The sequence below is a fragment of the Lathyrus oleraceus genome, chromosome 7 (assembly GCF_024323335.1).
Source record: "Lathyrus oleraceus cultivar Zhongwan6 chromosome 7, CAAS_Psat_ZW6_1.0, whole genome shotgun sequence".
NCBI classification, from domain to species: Eukaryota; Viridiplantae; Streptophyta; class Magnoliopsida; order Fabales; family Fabaceae; genus Lathyrus; species Lathyrus oleraceus.
Window position 1 is genome coordinate 523414232 of NC_066585.1, and position 22427 is coordinate 523436658.

Consider the following 22427-nt stretch of genomic DNA (forward strand, 5'->3'; position numbering starts at 1 on the left):
AGACTATAAATATATATGTTTCTTTCTTTTATTTTATTACATATAAGTGTTATTGATATTCATGTTTAAGAAAAAATGACTCAAATGGATCTTTATTATTAAAATTTGTTTGGCTTCTTTTTATCTATATACATAGATATTATTTTTTATAAAAGGAAACATATGATTTATATTATTTATATTCAACGTTTTTAAGTAAAGTGACAATAATAATATTAAAATCTATATTATGAGTTAAAAATGTGACAATAATAATGATACAAAAACGAAAATTGACCTAATCATTTCTAATAAAAATATAAGATAATTCATTTTTATTTAATCATATGATTTGATTACATAAAAGTTAATTCAATCAATTAAGTCTGATTTTTATTGACTTTATTTTTAAAATATAGTTTGATATAAAAATCGTATATGATATTATGACGTGGTACAAGGAAAAAAGAAAATACTTACCTCATTCCAATAAGAATTTAAAATAATTTATTTTATTTCAAATTTAATAAATAATAATAATAATAATAATAATAATAATAATAATTGATTACACTTATTAATATATAAATTATTTTTTTTGAAAGATTAGTAAAGAAAAGATATCAATTAGATTTATTAGTTATTTTTTTAAAATATGTGAAAAATATTAGGGTGATAAGAGAAAAGAATACATCTTTTTATCCTTTATTAAAATTAATTGTCTTATTTATAAAAAAAGTAAAATTGATTTAATATTTATGATATAACTACATTATTTGTAAGACTATAAATATATATGTTTCTTTCTTTTATTTTATTACATATAAGTGTTATTGATATTCATTTTTAAGAAAAAATGACTCGAATGGATCTTTATTATTAAAATTTGTTTGACTTCTTTTTATCTATATACAAAGATATTCAACGTTTTTAAGTAAAGTGACAATAATAATATTAAAATCTATATTATGAGTTAAAAATGTGACAATAATAATGATACAAAAACGAAAATTGACCTAATCGTTTCTAATAAAAATATAAGATAATTCATTTTTATTTAAATCTAATAAATAAAAATATTTATTTAATTTTTAAATAAAATTACTCTAAAATATTAAGATATTATAATCATTTAAAGAACAACTTTTTTATGAATTTAGTTTAAATATTAAAACTATACTAAATCACAACTTATTGTTATTTTTACATGTGAAAAGAAACACTTCATTCGTCCTTAAAGACTAAGCCAAGTATCAATAATAATATCAGATCAAAAATGATATCAAGCAGAAACATTACCAAATTAGGAGTTAACTTATCTAAGAGGTTTGACAATACATTTGCTGCAACAACATCAAACCAAGATCCAATACTAGAATTGCAACTCAATGAGCTTTTTGCATCTGATAGTGGAGACGATAATATGAATGATGAATCTGACAGTATATTCTTAATTATTTTTCATTTGAGTTAATTTGTTTATGATATGTCATAGAATATTACAATATTCTTAACACAATAAATGTTATGTCAAAAGGTTACAGTTCAGCAACAAATTCAAGTTTTGATGAAGATGAAATGTCTAATGGAACAGATGCTATGGGAACTTTTGAAATTACATCAGGTATTTTAAAATGATTTACTATAAATAATATTTTATTATTATGAAATACAACTCATTTAACATATGAATTAAATACTATTGATGATCAGGAGGGTATTATGATATAGGGGATCCTGTCATTGAATGTCAATATTGTGGTGCAAATATGTGGTATTCGGAAAGGAAAAACAAATGTCGTCATGCGTCCAATCCTAAATTTTCCATGTGTTGTGGATCAGGAAAAGTTCAGTTACCTTTGTTAAAACCCGCTCCTAAAGTTCTACAACATTTGTTGTTTGACAACGAATCATGTGAATCAAAAAATTTCCAACAACAAATTCGAATGTACAACGTTATGTTTGCATTTACATCTCCCGGTGCGAAAGTGGACAATCGATTTAACAACAGTAGATGCCCTTCCAATTTTCGTATCCAAGGTCAATCATGTCACCGAATAGGAAGCATGTTACCGATGCCAGGTCAAAATCCACGATTTGCACAACTATATGTTTATGACACTGAGAATGAAATTGAAAACAGAATGCATGGATTCAGGTTAGATATCTATTATTTTCCAAACTTTAAATTTATTTATTTAAGAAACTTGCAATAAACTGTTTCAACTCTTTTCATTATAGGTCAAAAAGTGGAGTTGATGTTAATATTGTGAGAAAACTATCTGAAAGGTTATATGAACATAATGTTCATGCACAATCATTTCGCATGGCAAGGGACAGACTTTGTGAAGAAGGTGTTTCTGATTTAAAACTTCGTTTAATATCTGAACAAAGAAATGATGGAAGGATATATAATCAACCAACTGTATTCGAAGTAGCTGCTTTAATTGTTGGAGATGTCGACACTGCAGAAAAAAGAGACATTATAGTGCAAAAACAATGTGGCGAACTTCAAAGGATAGATGAGTATCATACCAGTTATTTAGGATATCAGTACCCATTATTATTTCCATATGGTGAGGATGGATATAGACCTAATGTGAGGCACCGTGATAAAGGGACAAATATTCGCCACTTCATAGACATAACACAGTCAGAACAGAACAATAAAGATATTCCTTGGGAAGAAGCAACAAAGCGAAATCGACTTACAATAAGAGAGTGGTTGGACTTTAGAATTCAATTAAGATCTAATGAAGCACAAACATTGTTGCGATCAAGGAGACTTTATCAACAATTTTTGGTAGATGGTTTTACAATGATGGAATCAGAAAGACTTAGGTGGCTTCGAAAGAATCAGTCAAAACTGAGGGTTGGCAAGTATCACAATTTGAATGAATATAATTCAAATGGAGAAACGCACGGGTCAAACACAGGTAAGAGGGTTGTGCTACCTTCTTCATACGTTGGTAGTCGTAGATATATGGATCAATTATACTTTGACGGAATGGCAATATGCAGCTATGTCGGATTTCCAGATCTTTTCATTACATTCACATGTAAGTTCTTACATGTGAGTAACTTATTCCATATTCAATTAATCGTATTGTTATTTTCAAATTTATCATTCGTGTGCTGACTATTGTATATATTTTATATATTTATTTTTATAGATATGTATACAATTGAGTTTCAAAAGAGAGGATTACCACATGCTCACATCTTAATTTTCCTCCATCCATCTAACAAATATCCAACTCCAAGTGATATTGATCGCATTATTTCAGTTGAAATACCTGACCAAGATACCAATGAAGAGTTGTATAATTTGGTTAAAACTCACATGATTCATGGCCCGTGGGGATTTGCAAATCGATCTTCACCGTGCATGAAAGATGGAAAATGTTCTAAATATTTTCCAAAACAGTTTCAGCCCGAAACAATTGTTGATCAAGATGGGTTTCCGGTATATAGAAGAAGGGACAATGGACATACAGTTCTTAAGAATGGAATTCAAGTCGATAACCGGAATGTTGTTCCATACAATGCAAAGTTGTTGATAAAGTACCAAGCTCACATAAACATGGAATGGTGCAATCAAAGTACATCGATTAAGTACTTATTCAAGTACATCAACAAAGGTTACGACAGAATCACCGCTGCCATTGTACCGAATGATGATGAAACTTCCAACCAGCCGCAAAATATTGATGAGATCAAACAGTATATTGATTGTAGGTACGTTTCTAATATATCACTTGAAATATGATGTCATGCAATTTATCTATTTCAACTAAAAGTGTGCAATTTTTCTTTACATGCATGGTGTAGAAAATTTTATATGTACACTGTTTTGACTATATGTGTTATAATAAAATTTATATATTCTGTCTACAATAATCATTCTATTAATTTTAAATCCATTGCCTTTCATTATATTATTTGTAGGTACGTTTCTCCGAGTGAAGCATCTTGGAGGATATTCTCCTTTCCAATCCATGGTAGAAAACCAGTTGTTGAGAGACTGTACTTTCATTGTGAAGGTCAAAATTCGGTATATTACACTGATTTTGATCGTATCAATACAGTTCTGGAAAAACCAAGTGTAACTGAATCGATGTTTACATCATGGTTCGAAGCAAATTGCAAGTATCCTGAAACACAAAATTTAACTTACAGCAAATTTGTTTCAAAATTTGTTTATGTTAAGAAAAAAAGAGAATGGAAACCCCGTCAAAAAGGTTACACAATTGGTAGGCTTATATGGGTTCCTCCAATAACTGGCGAATTGTACTATCTTAGATTGATGCTCACACATGTCAAAGGCCCCCGCAGTTATAATAATATAAAAACAGTGAATAACGTAAAATATGATACTTTCCGGGATGCCTGCTTTGCTATGGGTTTTATCGGCGATGATAGAGAATTCATTGCAGCTATTAAAGAGGCAAATCATTGGGGTTCAGGTCAATATTTGAGATTACTATTTGTTCACATGTTATTATCAGGCAGTATTAACAGGCCAAAACATGTATGGAGTAAAACATATCATCTCTTAGCTGATGGAATACTATATGCTCAACAGCGAATTGCAAACAATAGAGGTATTATTTTTCCTATATTGTGAATTTTTATTATATTTATTTGTTTGATTCTTAAAAGTAAATTTGTTTTATAGTTTACACTTATAATTACTATTGTATAAAGGTTTGAGGTTGTCGGATGAAGAGATAATGAATTTAACATTAATTGAGATTGAACGAAATCTTCAAAGGAAGAGCCGAAGTCTAAAGGAATTTGCTGGAATGCCTTATCCAAGTGGATATGTGGTTGAGCAGTTGGGAAATAAGCTCATATACGAAGAGCGGAGTTACAATCCAGCCGAACAATTGCAAGAATACAATAATTTGTTCTTAAATCTTACAGGTAAATATGTTAAATGTTTGTAAGTTTTGTCATAATTTTATAAAGTTAACTTTTAAAGTATGATTTTATCTTACAATTTTTTTTAATGTATAATTAATTTATTCACTGCATGTTTGCTATGTATTTTTTTTAAATTAGATGAGCAAAGAGGTGTATTCAAGCGAATAATGGAAGCAGTAAACAATCAACAAGGAGGCGTATTTTTTTTGTATGGATACGGTGGCACAGGGAAAACCTACATGTGGAGAACTCTAGCTTCCTACATAAGATCAAAGAAACAAATTTGTTTAACTGTTGCTTCATCGGGCATAGCCTCACTACTACTTCCAGGAGGTCGAACGACTCATTCAATGTTCAAGATTCCAATACCTACAATGGAGTCTTCTACATGTAATATCGACAAAGGTAGTGATCGTGCAGAGCTACTAAAAATAGCAAAGTTGATAATTTGGGATGAAGCTCCAATGGCACACAGATTTTGTTTTGAAGCGTTTGATAAAACCCTTAAAGACATAATGGGGTGTTCCAATTGTTCTGACAAATTATTCAGAGGGAAAGTAATTGTATTTGGTGGAGATTTTCGGCAAATATTACCAGTTGTACCAAGGGGCAGCCGTTCAGATATAATACATTCTACAATAAATTCATCATACATATGGGATCATTGTGTTGTGCTGAAGCTTACAAAGAACATGCGACTCCAACAAGCCGACAATACTTCAAGTACATCTGAATTAGAATTGTTTTCTAATTGGATATTAAAAGTTGGCGATGGGAAATTGGAAGAACCTAACGATGGTTACACGGATATTCCTATTCCAAATGATTTCTTAATTTCTAACTATGATGATCCACTAGAAGCCATTGTTAGTGAAACATATCCGAATTTTCTTAACAATTACAAGAATCCAGAATTTTTGCAATCAAGAGCTATATTGGCAGGAACAATTGAAATGGTTGACATCATAAATCAATACGTTTTGGGATTCATACCAGGTATGCGTTATCCATTATAAACATATTTATAGATACATTCATATATTTATATGTACTAACATAGATTTATAATAATAAAATTTCAAAAAATTTCCCAAAGGTGAAGAAAAGGAATATTTAAGTTCTGATTCTGTAGACACTTTTGACGGTGAAGGAAATGAAGCTTTTGATGTTTTGACCCCGGAATTTTTGAATACACTTACAACTTCCGGTCTACCTAACCACAAGATTAAATTGAAGATTGGGACCCCTATTATGTTGCTTCGAAACATTGATCAACCTGAAGGTCTCTGCAATGGACAAGGCTTATAGTTACAAGATTGGCAAACCACGTTATCGAGGCAAAGATTATATCTGGAAAGAATATTGGAGGGGTTATCTATATTCCGAGAATGGATATGACTCCAACACAATCTCCGTGGCCATTCAAAATGACTAGAAGGCAATTTCCCATAACTATATGTTATGCTATGACAATTAACAAATCTCAAGGTCAGTCATTGGATTATGTTGGATTGTATTTGCCTAGAAGTGTATTTAGTCATGGTCAACTATATGTTGCAATATCAAGGGTCAAAAGCAAAAAAGGGCTTAAGATATTAATCCATGACAAGGATAACCATCCATTGAATTCTACAACAAACGTTGTGTTCAAATAAGTTTTTGAAAACTTATAGAACGTAAGTTTTTCATTAGTTATATTATATCAACAAATGTCGTTGTTTATTATTAGAATTTTATTGAATGAGTTGTATAAAATCTACATTATGTTTTAACATTTGTTTATATGGATGTAATTGTTTTTTACAGGGTAATGAATCATCACTTCCTAAAAGGTTGCGGGCAGGTTTTGTATAAACTCAGTTTTTTAAGGACCAAAGAATTGTACGAAGTTAAATCATTTTTGTTGCTGGACTTATTTCTCACAATTTTAAATAAAATTGTGAATCTTTTGTTTCAATATCTTTTGTTGCATTAAACCTTACTGTATCAATTGCAATTAATTTCAACATTTGGTAGTATTCATTACTATATTTTAAAACAAATGAGGTTCTGGTATTTCTTTTACATGGTTTATGTATTTTGGTTAAATAATCATTTATTATGAAGGTTAATATTTGCGCTTTTATACCTCAAATTAGTAAAAGATTGAAAAATTTCATCCATTACTAAATAAATATATTTTTATTTCTTATGTCCAAAATCTCAATGATAAATGAAATGTTTATTCATAACATTAACAATGGAATGTTTATTATATATCAATATACCAATAAATTGTAAAAATATTTTTGTATTATATTTTTTGATTATTTCCTTAATATAGATACAAAAAAATTAAGCAAATTATATTACTATAAATTAATAATGTTTTACTTTATTATGTCCCAAACTGGAAAAAGTTATTTGTGGAAATTTTTTGAACCCATTTATTGATCATTTAACATCCATTACATTAAAAAAAACTCTTATGCAATAAATTTGTGTATGTTGATCCAACCATATATATATATATATATATATATATATATATATATATATATATATATATATATATATATATATATATATATAAACAAAAAAATATATTATATTTTAATTTTTTTAAAATAAATTATTGCACTTGCGCGACCCGTGCGAACGCACGGGTCCTTTACTAGTATTTTATAAAAGATGATTTTGAATCTCTCAGCTTAATTTCCCAAGTTAAATATATATATTCCAAAAATGCACGTTTAAATAAAATCTCGTTCCTACACTTCCAAATACTCCAAAGAACCGCCAACTAAACTACCCCTTCCTTTCCGATTTTAACTTTCTTAATCTTTAAGATATTGAACCATCATAAGAAATCTTTCCACATACTCTCTTCTAGCCTCATTGGAATACATATCAACTTCTCCACCTTCTGCCATATCTTCTTAGCTACGAGACAATTGATAAATGCTCTAAACTTTCTCTTCTTAAAAACAAGATCGTGAGGAGATGATAAAATGTCTCTCCTTCTCAAAATTAATCCTTAGCCAAGAGCCTATTTTGAAAGCTCTTCTACCATGAACGTTTTCACTCCGTACGAGGCTGAAACTTTCCATAATTTGATATAAGCTTATTCCATGCTATGAAGTCCGGACTGGGATACAGACACAGAACACGACACAGACACGTACACGAGGACTTCACTAATGTAAAAAACATAGAACACGGACACGACTATATATATTTTACATATTAATACAATAATGCAATTTATAAGCATAATTTATAAAGAGTTTAAAATAAGAAACAAAATTTATGTTTATTTAAACTTAGTACTTTCAATCAACGAAAAAAAGACATAAATCCACCCAAACAAAATGATACAAATTATATCATAGTCACTTCACATTGAGAAAACCAGCATCTAAGTCTGGTTATTCAAAGACAAGTCAACAACTTCAAGAAGTCCACTGTCATCTAATGAGCCAAACTCATCTCCGACGACATTCCACATTTTAGTTTCCTCTTGGGGAGTGCTCATTGATAGAAATGTAAGGTTAATATGCACATATACTAAAACTTCTGTTCGATGTGTTGCCATCTTGTTTCTTTTTAAATAATGGATAAATGAATATGTGCTCTAATTTCTTTCAACGGAAGCGAAGTAGTGGAATGTGAAAGAATAAGGAATCCTAACTGTGTTGTTTTTATAGTAGGGGGTGGAATATGAAAGATAAAAATCCTTTTTTTTTAATTTTGAAAAAATTTTAGTTGGATTTTTTTTTAATTTTAATTTTTTTTTTGAGTCGGGTTGTGTCCTTAATTTGAAATAAGGCGTCGTATCCGTGTCCGCTGTGATTCAATTTTATTTTTTCGTTAGACACTTCAAAAACGTGCCAGATACGTGTCGTACGTGTATCCGTGTCGGACATGTGTCCCACACGGTGACACACCGTGTGAATGACGTGTCAAAGCTTCATAGATTTCATGCCTTTTTCTTGATCTTCAGTGGGTCTATCCGCAACTAGCAAATCACACCCCGATTTAACAGATTAACCAACTATTGGATTTTGTTTCCATACTATAATGTCATATACACCTCTTTTAGGACCTGCGTTATCCACAAAATCAATCAAGAGCTTCAATTTATCTTGTAAAGAGCGTTCCATTAAACCAATAATTCATAAATCTCCCCATTCCCATACATTATTGCTCTACCTTCTCGGTAGCGACACCACCTCTTCCTTTTTATTGCTCAACTGATACAAATCTAGAAACATAAACTTGAGACTAAAACCTCTTTTCCATACAACATACCAGAAAGGAGTGATGCAACCTTCTCCAATATTAAATTGAAAATTACTTGCAAAAACAAAAATGGAGTTGGAATGCCTCTTGTCAGTGTTAATTAAATCTTTCCACCAAGAGGATTCAGAAATCCTTGCGCTTCTACTTCCCCCTGTTAAAACTTGGTGATTTATATTCCCATATCTAGCCTTCAAAATATCCAACCACATCGACTCTTTCTCCACTAAAATCTTCCATCTTCATGTATACAACAAAGCTAGATTGAATTCTTCTATACTCTTCATCCCAAGACCACCTTGAAGGTGATAAAAACACAAGAAGGGGTGAATTATGTTGACCTTTTCTTTCTTTTTAAAACTCTAGCCAAACTTAAAACATAAAATCTAGAATCTTAACCAAATAGAGCTGGGTGATAAGCAACAGACAAAGAATGAAAGAAAGAAGGAGATACACAAAGTTATCTTAGTTCCTCTCACAAATCGAGAGTAGTACAATCCTTTTCTACTTATAAGAGATGTTCACTATAATCTCAAAGGATTACAATTTGCTCAAGCACATAAGCAAGATACTTTCAGTGCACAAACACAAAGTAAAAGACTTTTATGCTCAAGCACACAAGCAATAGACTTCAAATGCTTAAGCACATAAGCAAGAAACTTCAAATACTCAAACAACAAGTAAAATACTTCTAACACAACGCAATGCAACGAGACAATCAGGGGTGTAGACATAATAAAATGCAATAAGACTTTTTAAGACTTGGAGATTTCTAGAATATACAAAGATAAGAAATCTCAAGTTAAGTTTGTGATTATGTTTTTATAGAGTAACTGCTCTTGAATGTCAATAATTCATTATTGTTCTTCAAGTCTTCATCTCCTTAAATAGAAAAGGAAAAGAGTCGTTGGAGAGCTTGCACAAGAGAGACTTTGAGAAGCTTGATTAGAGAGGTTGAGATGTTTCTTTAAATGATTAATGTCGTTAAAATTTTGTTTGAAGTTCCTCTGCTACAAGAGGAACTATCAGTTACATCCAAGCTGACTATATGAGAAAAAAACTTAGGTCTTCATGTGACCAGAAGAAGAAAAAGTAGCCCCAGAGTCTAACAGTGACCTATTAGAGTTTCCTTGGACTTTACGCTTTGACTAGCTTCAAGTTCTGGTCAACAAAGACAGACTTCTTCAGAGTATGGTATTCAGATGTTGAATTCTTCAGACTCTAGTCTTTAGATGTTGACTTTTTCAAAAGTAGACTTCTTTAGAGTCTGGTCTTCAGGTTCTGATCCTTCAGATTCTGGTCTTTAATCTTCTCTTTAGATGTTCAATATCAGAACTAATACGTAGATTATTCTTGAAATTTTAGTCTATGGTATTGCACACTTGGACAAATATTAGTATACCCAATTGTTCTTTAAATACTTTGTTATCATCAAAACCTAAGGGATATGCTACAAACCAATTTTTTTCTAACAATCTCTCATTTTTTTATGATGACAAACACAAGTATTTAAGAACAATGGTTGTTAATTTAATTAACAAGTTGACTTCAGGGGTTGAAGTTTGTAAGCTTCTCTCGAGTTTAATAGTTCAGAGGGTGAGGTTTGTAAGCTCCCCTTAAGTTCTAGCCAGGTTAATTAAATTTAAACTTTAAAGCACAATAATATCTTTATCCTGTGTCCATTGGTGCATAATAAACAACATTGATTTTTCTTTATTCCGGAATCTCTATATAAACAGGTTTTCGCTACTAGTAGGGTCACATTCCTCATTCTTCCAATCTAGCTCTTCATAACTAAAAATATGAGAAAATTGTCCAGGAACTCTAAGAAAGGTTATTCCCAAGAAGTTAGAAATGTTATTTTGAAATCCAGTGAGCCTGAGGGAAATAAGCACAAAGATGATATACTCAAGATTTCTGAAAGAGCAAAGTCACAATCTATCTGTTGGAGCTTCTATGGTAGGAAGGACTTCCGTTTCTAAGATGAAAAAAGCAATAAGAAGATGGATTCAGCTGATGACATTAGATCAAACTATGATGTGGACTGTATGACCTTCCTCATAATGGGTGGTTTTCATCGTAACATAATCTGAGAGTTGTAATCTTTGTAGTGCATCTGTTAGCTTTTGAGAATGATTCTGGATTTGTAATAATTTCTTAATCAATAAAAACATATCCTTTTTCCCATTGTATTTGTTTATGATTATTTTCCACTAACATCCTTTAGAGTGGGCCATCCAAATAGATGTTTCAGAGAAGTCTTCAACAATTTTAGTCGTGTTTTGTGTTGTGTGTGTTAAGAGTGATATAGTGAGTTTTTTTATTAAAAAAATCACAAAACTGAAAAAATTGACTAGGGGGCGCCAAAACATGTTTTATTTTACCCAAGAAAGTAACTCCCAAAGGTTACACAAATGTTTTTGACACCAATAAGAATATATATGACAAATGTCACACTTCTTTGCCTTAACAACAAATGCTTGGTTAAACCCATCAATATAACTTAGAGTTCATAAGATAGAAAATTCCTAGAGGAACTCTGACTTAGGACCTTCTAAACTAGAGAACCTTCTCACTTAGAGGACTAACTAGTTCATAGTGAAATAATCCAGAACCACATATTAAGCTTAAGGTAAATACTCAACAGTTAAAGACCACATGTTAGAAGACCTTTCAGATTTGTGACACATGAGTAAACATATGTCACAAGAATTTTAAAAAAAATCCACTTAAATGCTATTAGAGATAACTAATCTTATTCCGAGCATAAGAGGATGAGATGATTCAGAGGCTACTATTCATCAGAAGTTGGTTCAGAGCTTCAGATCATAGTAGCTTCTAATCATCATCAGACTCTGATCCTCCATTCAAAAGTAAGCATTATTCTTTTACAAAATGTATGTTCAGATTCTTTTTAATAGAATTAAATCTTTCAATAGTAAGAGGCTTGGTAAATATATCAATTCATTGATGATCAATATCAAATGAATTATATATCTATCACACTCTTTTGAATATAATCTCTAATAAAATGATATTTTATTTCTCTGTGATTGGTTATAGAATAGTGGATAGGATTCTTTGTCAAACAAATAGTAGCAATATTAACACAAAAAATAGGAATACTTCTTCCACTTATATGATAGTCTTCCAACTGATATTTCATCCAGAGTAGTTGTGTGCAACAACTTGCAGCTGAGATGTATTCTACTTTTGTTGTAGTCAAAACAATAATTGTTTGTCTTTTACTAGCCCGAGATATTAGGTTTTCAACTATGAATTAACAGTTTCCACTAGTGGGTTTTCTCTCAAATCTATCCCCATCATGATCAACATAACAAAATCCAACTAGCTTATAATATAGGAATTTTTTATAAAGCAACCCTAGATTGATGGTTCGCTTCAGATGCCTAAAGATCCTCTTAACAATTCTTAAGTGAGTCTCTATAGGATTTGACTAAAATCTTGCACGCTAACTAACAATAAACAAAATATCTGGTCTAGAATTTGTAAAATAAAGTAAAGAGTCAATCATACCTCTATACATCTTCTGACAAACTTTGGTGTTTCTTTCCTCTCTGTTTAGATTATAGGTTGGATGCATAAGAGTTTTCATGATCTTGCAATCATATAGCTTGAACTTTTTCAGAATTTCCTTTGTATATTTTGTTTGATGAACATAAACTCCTTATTTGCATTGATTTATTTGAATGCCAAGTAATAACTTTAGTTATCCCATCATACTCATCTCAAACACATCCTGCATTGACTTTGAAATTCTTGGAAAAGAAAAACATTAGTAGAACCAAAGATAATATCATCCACATATAATTGGACAATTAAGATATCATTTTTAAGTGTCTTTCTGAAGAGTGTAGTATCTACTTTCCCTTTTTAAAAAAAAAAATCTAACAGAAAGTTACCCAGTCTCTCATACCAAGCTCTAGGAGCTTGTTTGAGTCCATAAAATGATTTCTTAAGTTTGAAAACATGATCTGGATAAACTAGATCCTCAAACCCATGTGGATGTTTGACATACACTTCTTCATAAATAACTTCATTTGAAAATGAACTCTTAACATCCATTTGGTATAAAATAGTGTCATGATTAATAACATAAGAAAGAATTAACATGATTTCCTCTAACCTAGCAACATGTGCAAAGGTTTCAAAGAAATTCATACCTTCTTGCTGACTGTGGCCTTAAACTATAAGTCTGGCTTTATTTCTTACTACTTCTCCTTACCCATTAAACTTGTTCCTAAATACCCATTTTGTTCCAATGATTTTCTTCTAATAAGGTTTGTGTACTAGATCCCCCGACATTATTCCTTTGGAACTGATTCAACTCTTCTTGCATTGCCATAATCCAGCTATCATCAAAAAGTGTTTCATCAACAGAAGTATGTTCAATCATGGAGAGTAGTCCTAACATTGAATGTTCTTCTCTGAAGGCAGACCTTGTCTTTCCAGGACTATCTTTATTTCCAAGAATGAAATCTTTAGGATGTGAAGACTTGTACTTAAAGGTCTTATTGGATTATGATGCTTCTGATGAGCCATCTTGAGCTTTTTCAGAATCTTCATCATCAGGATGAGCTTCTAAGGTATCATCTTCTGACCACCAACTTCTAAAGTTCTGATAGCTTGTGAACATCCAGCTTTTGATGGATTGTTAGCTTTTGAATTCCAGCTTATGGACCTCTAGCTTCTGAGGTGTCTTCAGACACACAAATTTATGAAAAAGTTTTTAAATAGCTCTAACATTTTACTGTCAGGCTCTTTGTTATCAAATTTTATGCGTATTGACTCTTCAACCATTTTGATTTCATAGTTATACACCCTGCATGCCTTTGAGCATTCAGAGTATCCTAAAAAGACATCCTTTTAAGCTTTGGCATCAAATTTCTTTAGATATACCTTATTATTCAAGATGTAACACGTACATCCAAATTGATGAAATAAGAAATGCCTGGCTTTATTCCTTTGAACAACTCATATGAAGTTTTGTTTAGAATAGGTCTAATATAGATTATATTATGAACATAACATGTTTTATTAATAGATTCTACCCATAAGTACTTAGGTAAATTATTTTCATGTATCATAGTACTGGCCATTTCTTGTAAATATTTATCTTTCTCTCTACAACTCCATTTTGTTATGGAGTTCTAGGAGAAGATAACTCGTGGATAATTCCATATTTTTCACAAAAGGTTTCAAATGGATCATTTTCAAATTCTCCTCCATGATCACTTCTTAATTTTAAATTTTTTATTTCTTTTCATTTTGTACTTGTATGAAGAAGATGTTGAACACATCATATGATTCATCCTGGGTTCTAAGGAATTTAACCCAGATCCATCTACTATTGTCATCAATAATAACTAATCCACATTTCTTCTCATTGATTGATGTAATACCAACTGGACCAAACAAATCAGTGTAAAGCAATTCTAAGGGTCTGGAGGTAGAGAAAATATTCTTAGTTTTAAAAGATGTTTTATTAATTTTCCCTACTTGGCATGCTCCACAAAGAGCATCTTAGTGATAATTAAGTTCTAGCAATCCTTTAACAAGTTTTAACTTGCTAAGTTTAGATAATAATTTTCAGTTAGCATGACCTAACCTTCTGTGTCAGAGCCACTTTTCATCACTCACTAATAGAAGGCAAAGTACCTTATGATCAATAATTTCAGAAAAAGTTAATTTTATAAACATTGTCTTTCCTCGTACCTTTGAACACTATGGACTTGTCATACTCATTCATGACTATACAATTGTTCTTATTAAACGTGACTTCATAACCGCTGTCACAAAATTGACCAATTCTCAGTATGTTATGTTTTAGTCCATCTACTAACCAAACATTATTAATAGAGACAGAGGAATTACCAATAGTACCCATACCAATGATATTTCCTTTCTGATTTCCTCAAAATCCTACAGTTCCTCCCTCTTTTAGAGTTAGCGTTTGGAACATATGATTTCTCATGTCATATGTCGTGAGCAATCACCGTCCAGGTACCATGACAATTGCCTTGATTCTCCCTTGAAGCATATATGTAGTAAAAACAATTTTAGATTTAGGTAACCATAGTCTTATGTGTCCTTCGGGGTTAGTTTTGACATGTTTCTTCTTACTTTACCTTAACTCTCATATGGTAAAGCTTAGGATCATTTAAGACTTTTGATTCAAAAGTTTGTTATCATGAATGTATCTCTGCTTTTGGTTTTGAACCTTTTAGAACCTTATGTAATGATGTCTTAGTTTTTGGTTTCTTCACAACCTTTGACTTTAGAATCTTAGGTTCTACAGAACCCTTGGCTAAACAGTTCTATGTTTTGACCGGTTCAAAAACTTTGCTTTATTAGCAACAGGTACAAATAAGAGTCTATCCCTTTTTGTGCAGAGCTTAAAGAAAAATATTCATTTGGTTTAATCAAGGTTTCAAACCTTGGATTAAATGGTTTTTTAGAGTAACCAAGACCTTCTTGTTTGCTTCTACTTACACCATAAATCATGGATGCAAGTTTAGTTATGTTAAAGTCATTTATGATAAATTTCTAAAGAGTCATTTCATGTTCACCAAGGGGTTTATCAGACATTTCTTTTACTAGAGCAATATGATCTCTTTCTAAAGCTTCATATTTTTTTAAAAAAGAATTTAATTCATCTTTCAATAGATCATATTGCTTTTTTAATATTTTCATGTGAAAGTAATTAAATAAGAATGAGATAATTTAGAAAATACCCCATCCCCTTCTTCAGAGTCTGAACTAGATTCTGAGTTTGAAGATGTAAGAGCCATCAAAGCTAGATTGGCTTTTTCCTCATCTTTTTCTGATTCGTCTTCTTTGTCAAGTTCATCTCATGTCGCCATGAGACTCTTCTTGGACTTGTTTCTGAAGCTTCATGAGATGAACTTGACAAAAAAGACTTAAACACTTGTCCTTTTGTAGTTCTGGACAGTCAACAACGAAGTTACTAGGCTTCTTGCTGTTGAAGTATCCCTTATGATCATATTTCTTTTCTATGGAGCTTAATCCTTTGAAGTCAATGCTTATATCAAAGAATCTTTTGTTCTTCTTTCCCAAATACTGAAACCTTTTGATAATAAAAGCCATATCCTCATAATCTGAATCATCTTCAGAACCTTCTACATGAGAAGCTTCTTCAAACTCCTAGACTTGAGGAGCCTTAGTAGTCTTAGCAAAATTTTTTAGAGCAAGAGACTTTGACTTCTTGGTAGGTTCAACTCCATTGAACTCCATCTCATGGCTTTGGAGATTGCTTATAAGACTTTCAAAACTTAATGTGTTTAAGTCTTTTGTTTCCTGAATAGTTGTCACCTTAGGTTTGTATCTGATAGGATGACTCCTAAGAATCTTCTTGATATCATCACAGGTTATGCAGATCTTGTTCAAAACCTAAAGTCTATACACAATAATTTGAAACCTTGAGAATATGGTTTCAATATCTTCATCATATTTCATTTTGAATAGTTCATATTGTTGAACCAGAAGGTTAGCCTTAGCTTCCTTAACTTGTTGATTTCCTTCATAAGTAGCATATAGGGATTCAAAAATGGTTTTAGCAGTATATTTTTCAATAATCATGATGGACTCAAAGTGATCTAGAGTATCTACCAGAATGCCTTTAAATCTATGACGTTTTCCATAAATAGTTTTCTAAGCAGGTGTGAGAGTTTTTCTGTCAGCTACCATTCCTACTCTATTAACTGGAATATCAATTCCATCTTCAAGAATATCCCTAACTCATCATCAAGACCTATGATATGAGTGTACATCTTGCTCTTCCACCATTTAAACTCTGTAGAGTCTCCACTGAAAGTTGGAGGTCTACTAGTATAATTATTATTTTCAAAAGTGATATAATTATGGTTAATATAAGCATGAGGATTAGGAGTACCACTATCAGACTCATATACTCTAGACATGATTCAATATGTTTTTCTCAGGATCTTTTATGTACCATTGTTAAGTGTTTAACACAGACCGTGCCCTGATGCCAACTGGAGGTGAAAAAACACAAGAAGGGGGTTAAATTGTGTTGACTTTTTCTTTCTTCTTAAAACTCTAGTCAAACTCTAAACAAAAAGTCTAGAATCTGAAACAACCATAGGTGAGTGATAAACAACGGATAAAGAATGAAAGAAAGAAGGAGACACACAAAGTTATCATGGTTCCTCTCACAAGTCGAGAGTAGGCTAGTCCCCTTATACTTACAAGAGATTTTCACTATAATCACACAAGATTATAATTTGCTCAAGCACATAAGCAAGAGACTTTCAATGCTCAAACACAAAGTAAGAGACTTTTATGCTCAAGCACATAAGTAAGAGACTTAAAATTCTCAAACACTAAGTAGAGACTTTGAATAATCTACGTAACAAATAACATATAGTTTAAGGGTAATACACTTGATATACAATCAGAGGTGCGAACATAATACAATGCAATAAGACTCTTTAAGACTTAGGAATTTCTAGAATATAAAAAGATAAGAAATCCTAAGTTAAGCTTGTGATTATGTTTTGACAAAGTAACTGCTCTTGAATGTCAATAGTTTGTTATTGTGCTTTAAGTCTTCATCTCCTTAAATATAGAAGGAAACAATTAGTTGAGAGCTTGCACAAGAGAGTCTTTGAGAAACTTGAATAGAGAAGTTAGGGATTGTTTCTTCAAATGGTTAATGTCGTTGAAGTCTTGTTTGAAATTTCTTTGCTACAAGAGGAATTGTCAGTTAAATCCCAACCGACTCTATGAGAAAAAGCTTAGGCCTTCACGTGACCAGAAGAAGACAAAGTAGCCTTATAGTTTGACACTGACCTATCAGAGTCACCTTGGACATTGCGCTTTGACTAACTTCAGGTTCTGATCAGTAAAGGAAGACTTCTTCAAAGTGTGGTCTTCAAAGGCTGACTTCTTTAGACTCTGGTCTCCGGACGTTGAATTCTTCAGAAGTATACTTCTTTAGAAGTAGACTTCTTCAGAGTCTGGTCTTCGGCTTCTGATCCTTCATATTATGGTTTTTAAGCTTATATTTAGATGTTCAATATCTAAATAAATACTTAGATTATTCCTGAAATTTTATCCTATGGTCCTGCATATTTGAACAAATATTAGTACCCCAAATTGTTTTTAAAATACTTGGTTATCATCAAAACCTAAGGGATATGGTACAAACCAAATTTGTTCCTATACACCTACTCCGATTGGTTTACAAATTTGATTCCATCCTACGTAATATATTCTCCTTCTTTCCTCCGATTAACCCTGAAGAAGACTAGTTTGAATTTTATCTATATCTCTCTAAATCTTCATTGGCGCTTTGTAAAAAGATAATTGAAAAATCGAAAAACTACTCATAACTGGCTTTAAAAGAGTGATTCTACCTCTAAAGCTTAACAATCTTCCTTTCCATTTTGCTAATCTCAATTTAATTTTGTCCAACAATGGATTACACATGTTGATTCTCCTCGGATTAGTGCCTATTGGGATCCCAAGGAAAGAAAATGCTTTTTCTTTAATCCTGTAAGACTGAAGGTTGGCAGTTGCAGATAGAAAATGAATGTTAATATTAATCCTACAACTTTGCTCTTGTGAAAGTTGACTCTTAAACCTGACACAATTTCGAATCCTCAAAGAATGACTTTAATAGACCATACATTTTTCCAATTTCCTTCACTTATAAGAAGAGTGTCGTATGCAAATTGAAGAATGTCCACTTTACACTTCTCTGTAACATTAAAACCTCTAAACTCCCATATCTCAGGAGCATTCCTTACCAATCCAGCTAAACCTTCTACAATGATCATGAAAAGGAAAGGTGATAAACCTTCCTTAACCTCTTACCGACCTTAAAGTCCTCATTTGAACTCGCGTTAATCAATACCGACATCTGACTCGCGAAAATGGTAACCTTCATCCACACAACACCAAAACCCATTCTCTTCATCATATACCTGAGGAAATCCCAACGTGCCATGCCATACTCCTTCTCAAATCAACCTTAAGCAACAAACACTCCTTCTTAGCTTTGATAGCTGATGACACTCTATCATTGCATATTTTCAGTTGAAGAAATAAATCAAAATAAGTTAAAGAGGAAGAAAAATGGAGAACAAAGACCAAAGAAAGAGGAAAAAAATGACTAAGTGTGATGAAATATAAACTTAGTGAAAATCAGGTGAAAAGGGGAGCAAAAGCGTGCAACCACTGGAATATAACGCACAACATCACGTGCGATAGGAAAGTAAAGGATGCATCGCACACACAATGCAGGTTATCACGCGCGTGATGACCCTTTTTCTGGGATTTTTTGACGCTTCTGATCCATTATGAAGGCGTTAAAAGAGGAAGTTGGTATTTTTTCAAGAGTTCTGAATCGGTACAGGTGAAGGAAGGGTTTGCATCACCATAAGTGATATTTGGAGAGCATTTGAAGTCATTTAAGGCCAATTCTTCAGGGGATTTCTTATGCAACTTAATTATTTGATTTTGGTATTATAATTTTCACTATGAGTAGCTAATTATCTTTAGGTTATGTTGTGTTAGATGGACCTATTTAATATTGTTGGGACATGTGCTTGATTTGATATTGCATGAATAATTTGATCTATAATTCTATTCAATTGCACCTTGTTCTTAATGCTTTTTATGTGAGATACTCTTTTAATATAATTTTGGGCACATAGGGAATACTGACCATTAGTCTATATGTTAGACCTAGGATAATTGTTGTGCTTACGCTAGTGGACTAGAGATAGGAAACTCCGAGTAATGGCTTAGGAATTAATATTCTATTGTATTACCTAATCTTGCTTATGTTGGTGGACTAGGGATAGAAAACTCAGAGTATAGATTAATGAGTTATACACCATGGGATTGGGTATAACAGTTTTGTTAATTCATCGTGGGATTATAGTGACGATACCATTCATGTAATGCATTGAACATCAATAATAGAGAAATAGGGGATTCTATACACAACATGTCCACTTTCACATTATTGTAAGAACACTTTATTTTCTTTTCGCATTTAAAAACTCAACCCCCCCCCCCCCTCCAAAAAAAAATTAGTATTTTTTTATGCATTGCATAATTATTATCTTGTTAAATAACAATCCTTATGGATTTGATATTTTTTATTATTGCGAAATTATCGATACACTTGCCGAGAAGTCATCAAGTTTTTGGCGCTGTTGCTAGGGACTCTTGATAATTTCAACAAGGTAGCACTGGTGCAACATTTGTTTATTTAGTTTTTGAGTTTTGTTCTTTATTTTCTCATTAATTACCGTATTGCTGAGGTATTTCTTGTTTGTGTATGTGCAACTCAGGATCAACATTGACACAATTTGATCCAGAAATTGAAAGAACCACATGTGCTATCAGGAGGGCAGTTAGAGAAACAAATCTAGCTCAAAGGATCTTAGTAGAAGACGTCTCATTAATTTCTTCGGAACCTGAAGAGGAAATCACCATGGCAGTCGTACCACCACCTACTATAGGGGATTACTATAAAAGGACTGATGAAGGACAGGTTTCTAGAGGGTTTATACTGGAAAAATAAGCTAACTTTGATATAAAAAATTATGTGCATTTAGGTTTAAGAGACAATCCCTTTGACGAGAACACAATTAGAGATCCGCGGGAGCATCTTGCTCGCCTCTACGAAATCGATTCGATGTGCAGACCAATTGACATTACAAAAGACTAAGTCAAGCTAAGGCTATTTGGATTCTCGCTAATTGGAAGAGCCAATGATTTATGGCTTTACCTTCCAAAAGGAACTATTCAGACATGGAAAGAGATAGAGGATAAATTATTAGAGAGATTCTTCACCATCACTCAATTTGCTGAGCAAAGGGCAAAAATTACAAATTTTGAGCAATAGGAAACTGAATCGCTATATGACTCGTGGGAAAGGCTTAAAATTTTATTACGCATGTTTCCAAATCATAATATGAATAACATGGAGCAAATGCAGAATTTTATTAAAGGCCTCAAGAGTCAGACACGCATGTTGTTAGATGCTTCAACGAGAGGCACGATCAGAACCATGACCGAACCACAAGTTAAAGACCTGATTGAGAAGAAGTGCTTGAATGAATATCCTTCAAAGAGCGCCAGGTCAGTAAAAATTGAAACTGTAGGCACACCCAAAGGTATGTTAGTTGTTGATACTAATACTACACCTTTAGCCCAAATTGAATTATTAAACAAAAAGCTAGATGAAAGCAGCTTGGGTAAGGCTAACGTGAGTCGGGTACAAGCACTTAGGTGTGATTTATGTGGCAAGGAACATGCAAATGAAAGGTGCTATTTGGAGGGATTAAGTGAAGAGGCTCAATTTGCAAATTTCCAAAAAAATAACCCTTATTCCAACACCTACAATCCAAATGGAAGGATCATCTAAATTTCAGATGGAGCAATAACCAGAATATATGTGCAAATCAAGGGATTCAACAAAGTCAACAAGCTCCAACTCAAAGGAAACTTTCTCAACTAGAAGAGACTATGCAAAACTTCATCCATGACACTCATAGTAGCTTTGATCAGGTAAATAATCAACATGAAACAATGAGTAAGAACCATGATGTGTCTATAAAAAATATGGAGATGCAGATTGGTCACATATCTAGGCAAAAATGGCTGCCTTACCTGGCTCGAGTGGAGGATTTACATATAATACCGTAGATAATCCTAAAAATGAGTCTTGGAAGGCTGTAGAAATAGGTTTTGAGGTGATCACCAATATGGGTGAATATGAAATAGTGGAGGAGGATTTTATGGAAAAGGAAGAAGTGAGGACTGAAAGAGAGGAAACTAAAAATCAGGGTGACCAAGCTGAGAGAGGAGTCACCATTGAATAATTAATAGATAAAAAAAACCTTATAGAAGGACTAAGAAACATATTCTTAATGATTCCAATTTAGAACTACCTGATCACATCAAACCGCCTTATCCTATAATTAAGAAGAAACCATTACAAGGAGATGGGACAGGGTTGTTCACGAAGTTTAAAGAGATGTTCACTACACTTCAAGTAAGTATTCCGTTTCTTGAAGTTGTAGAACCAATTCTCAAGTTTGCTAAATTTATGAAGGCATTGATAAAGGGTAAAAAACGGAAGTTGGTCAACGAACAAGTAAACATGACAGAAAAAGATGAGACGACGGTGCCTCAAACATTGCCATCAAAATTAAAGGATCCAG

The 22427-nt window shown here is 32.3% G+C and overlaps 1 protein-coding gene across 1 annotated transcript; it reads left to right on the top strand.

Annotated features, from left to right (window-relative positions):
- The first annotated feature begins 1255 nt into the window (after positions 1-1255).
- LOC127104730 (uncharacterized) lies at positions 1256-6213 on the top strand. The gene is made up of 9 exons (XM_051041897.1): positions 1256-1421; positions 1517-1603; positions 1693-2137; positions 2221-3038; positions 3153-3717; positions 3928-4583; positions 4687-4905; positions 5044-5901; positions 6002-6213. Exons 1-9 carry the CDS (start codon positions 1256-1258, stop codon positions 6211-6213), a joined length of 4026 nt encoding a protein of 1341 aa, XP_050897854.1.
- The last annotated feature ends 16214 nt before the right edge of the window (positions 6214-22427 follow it).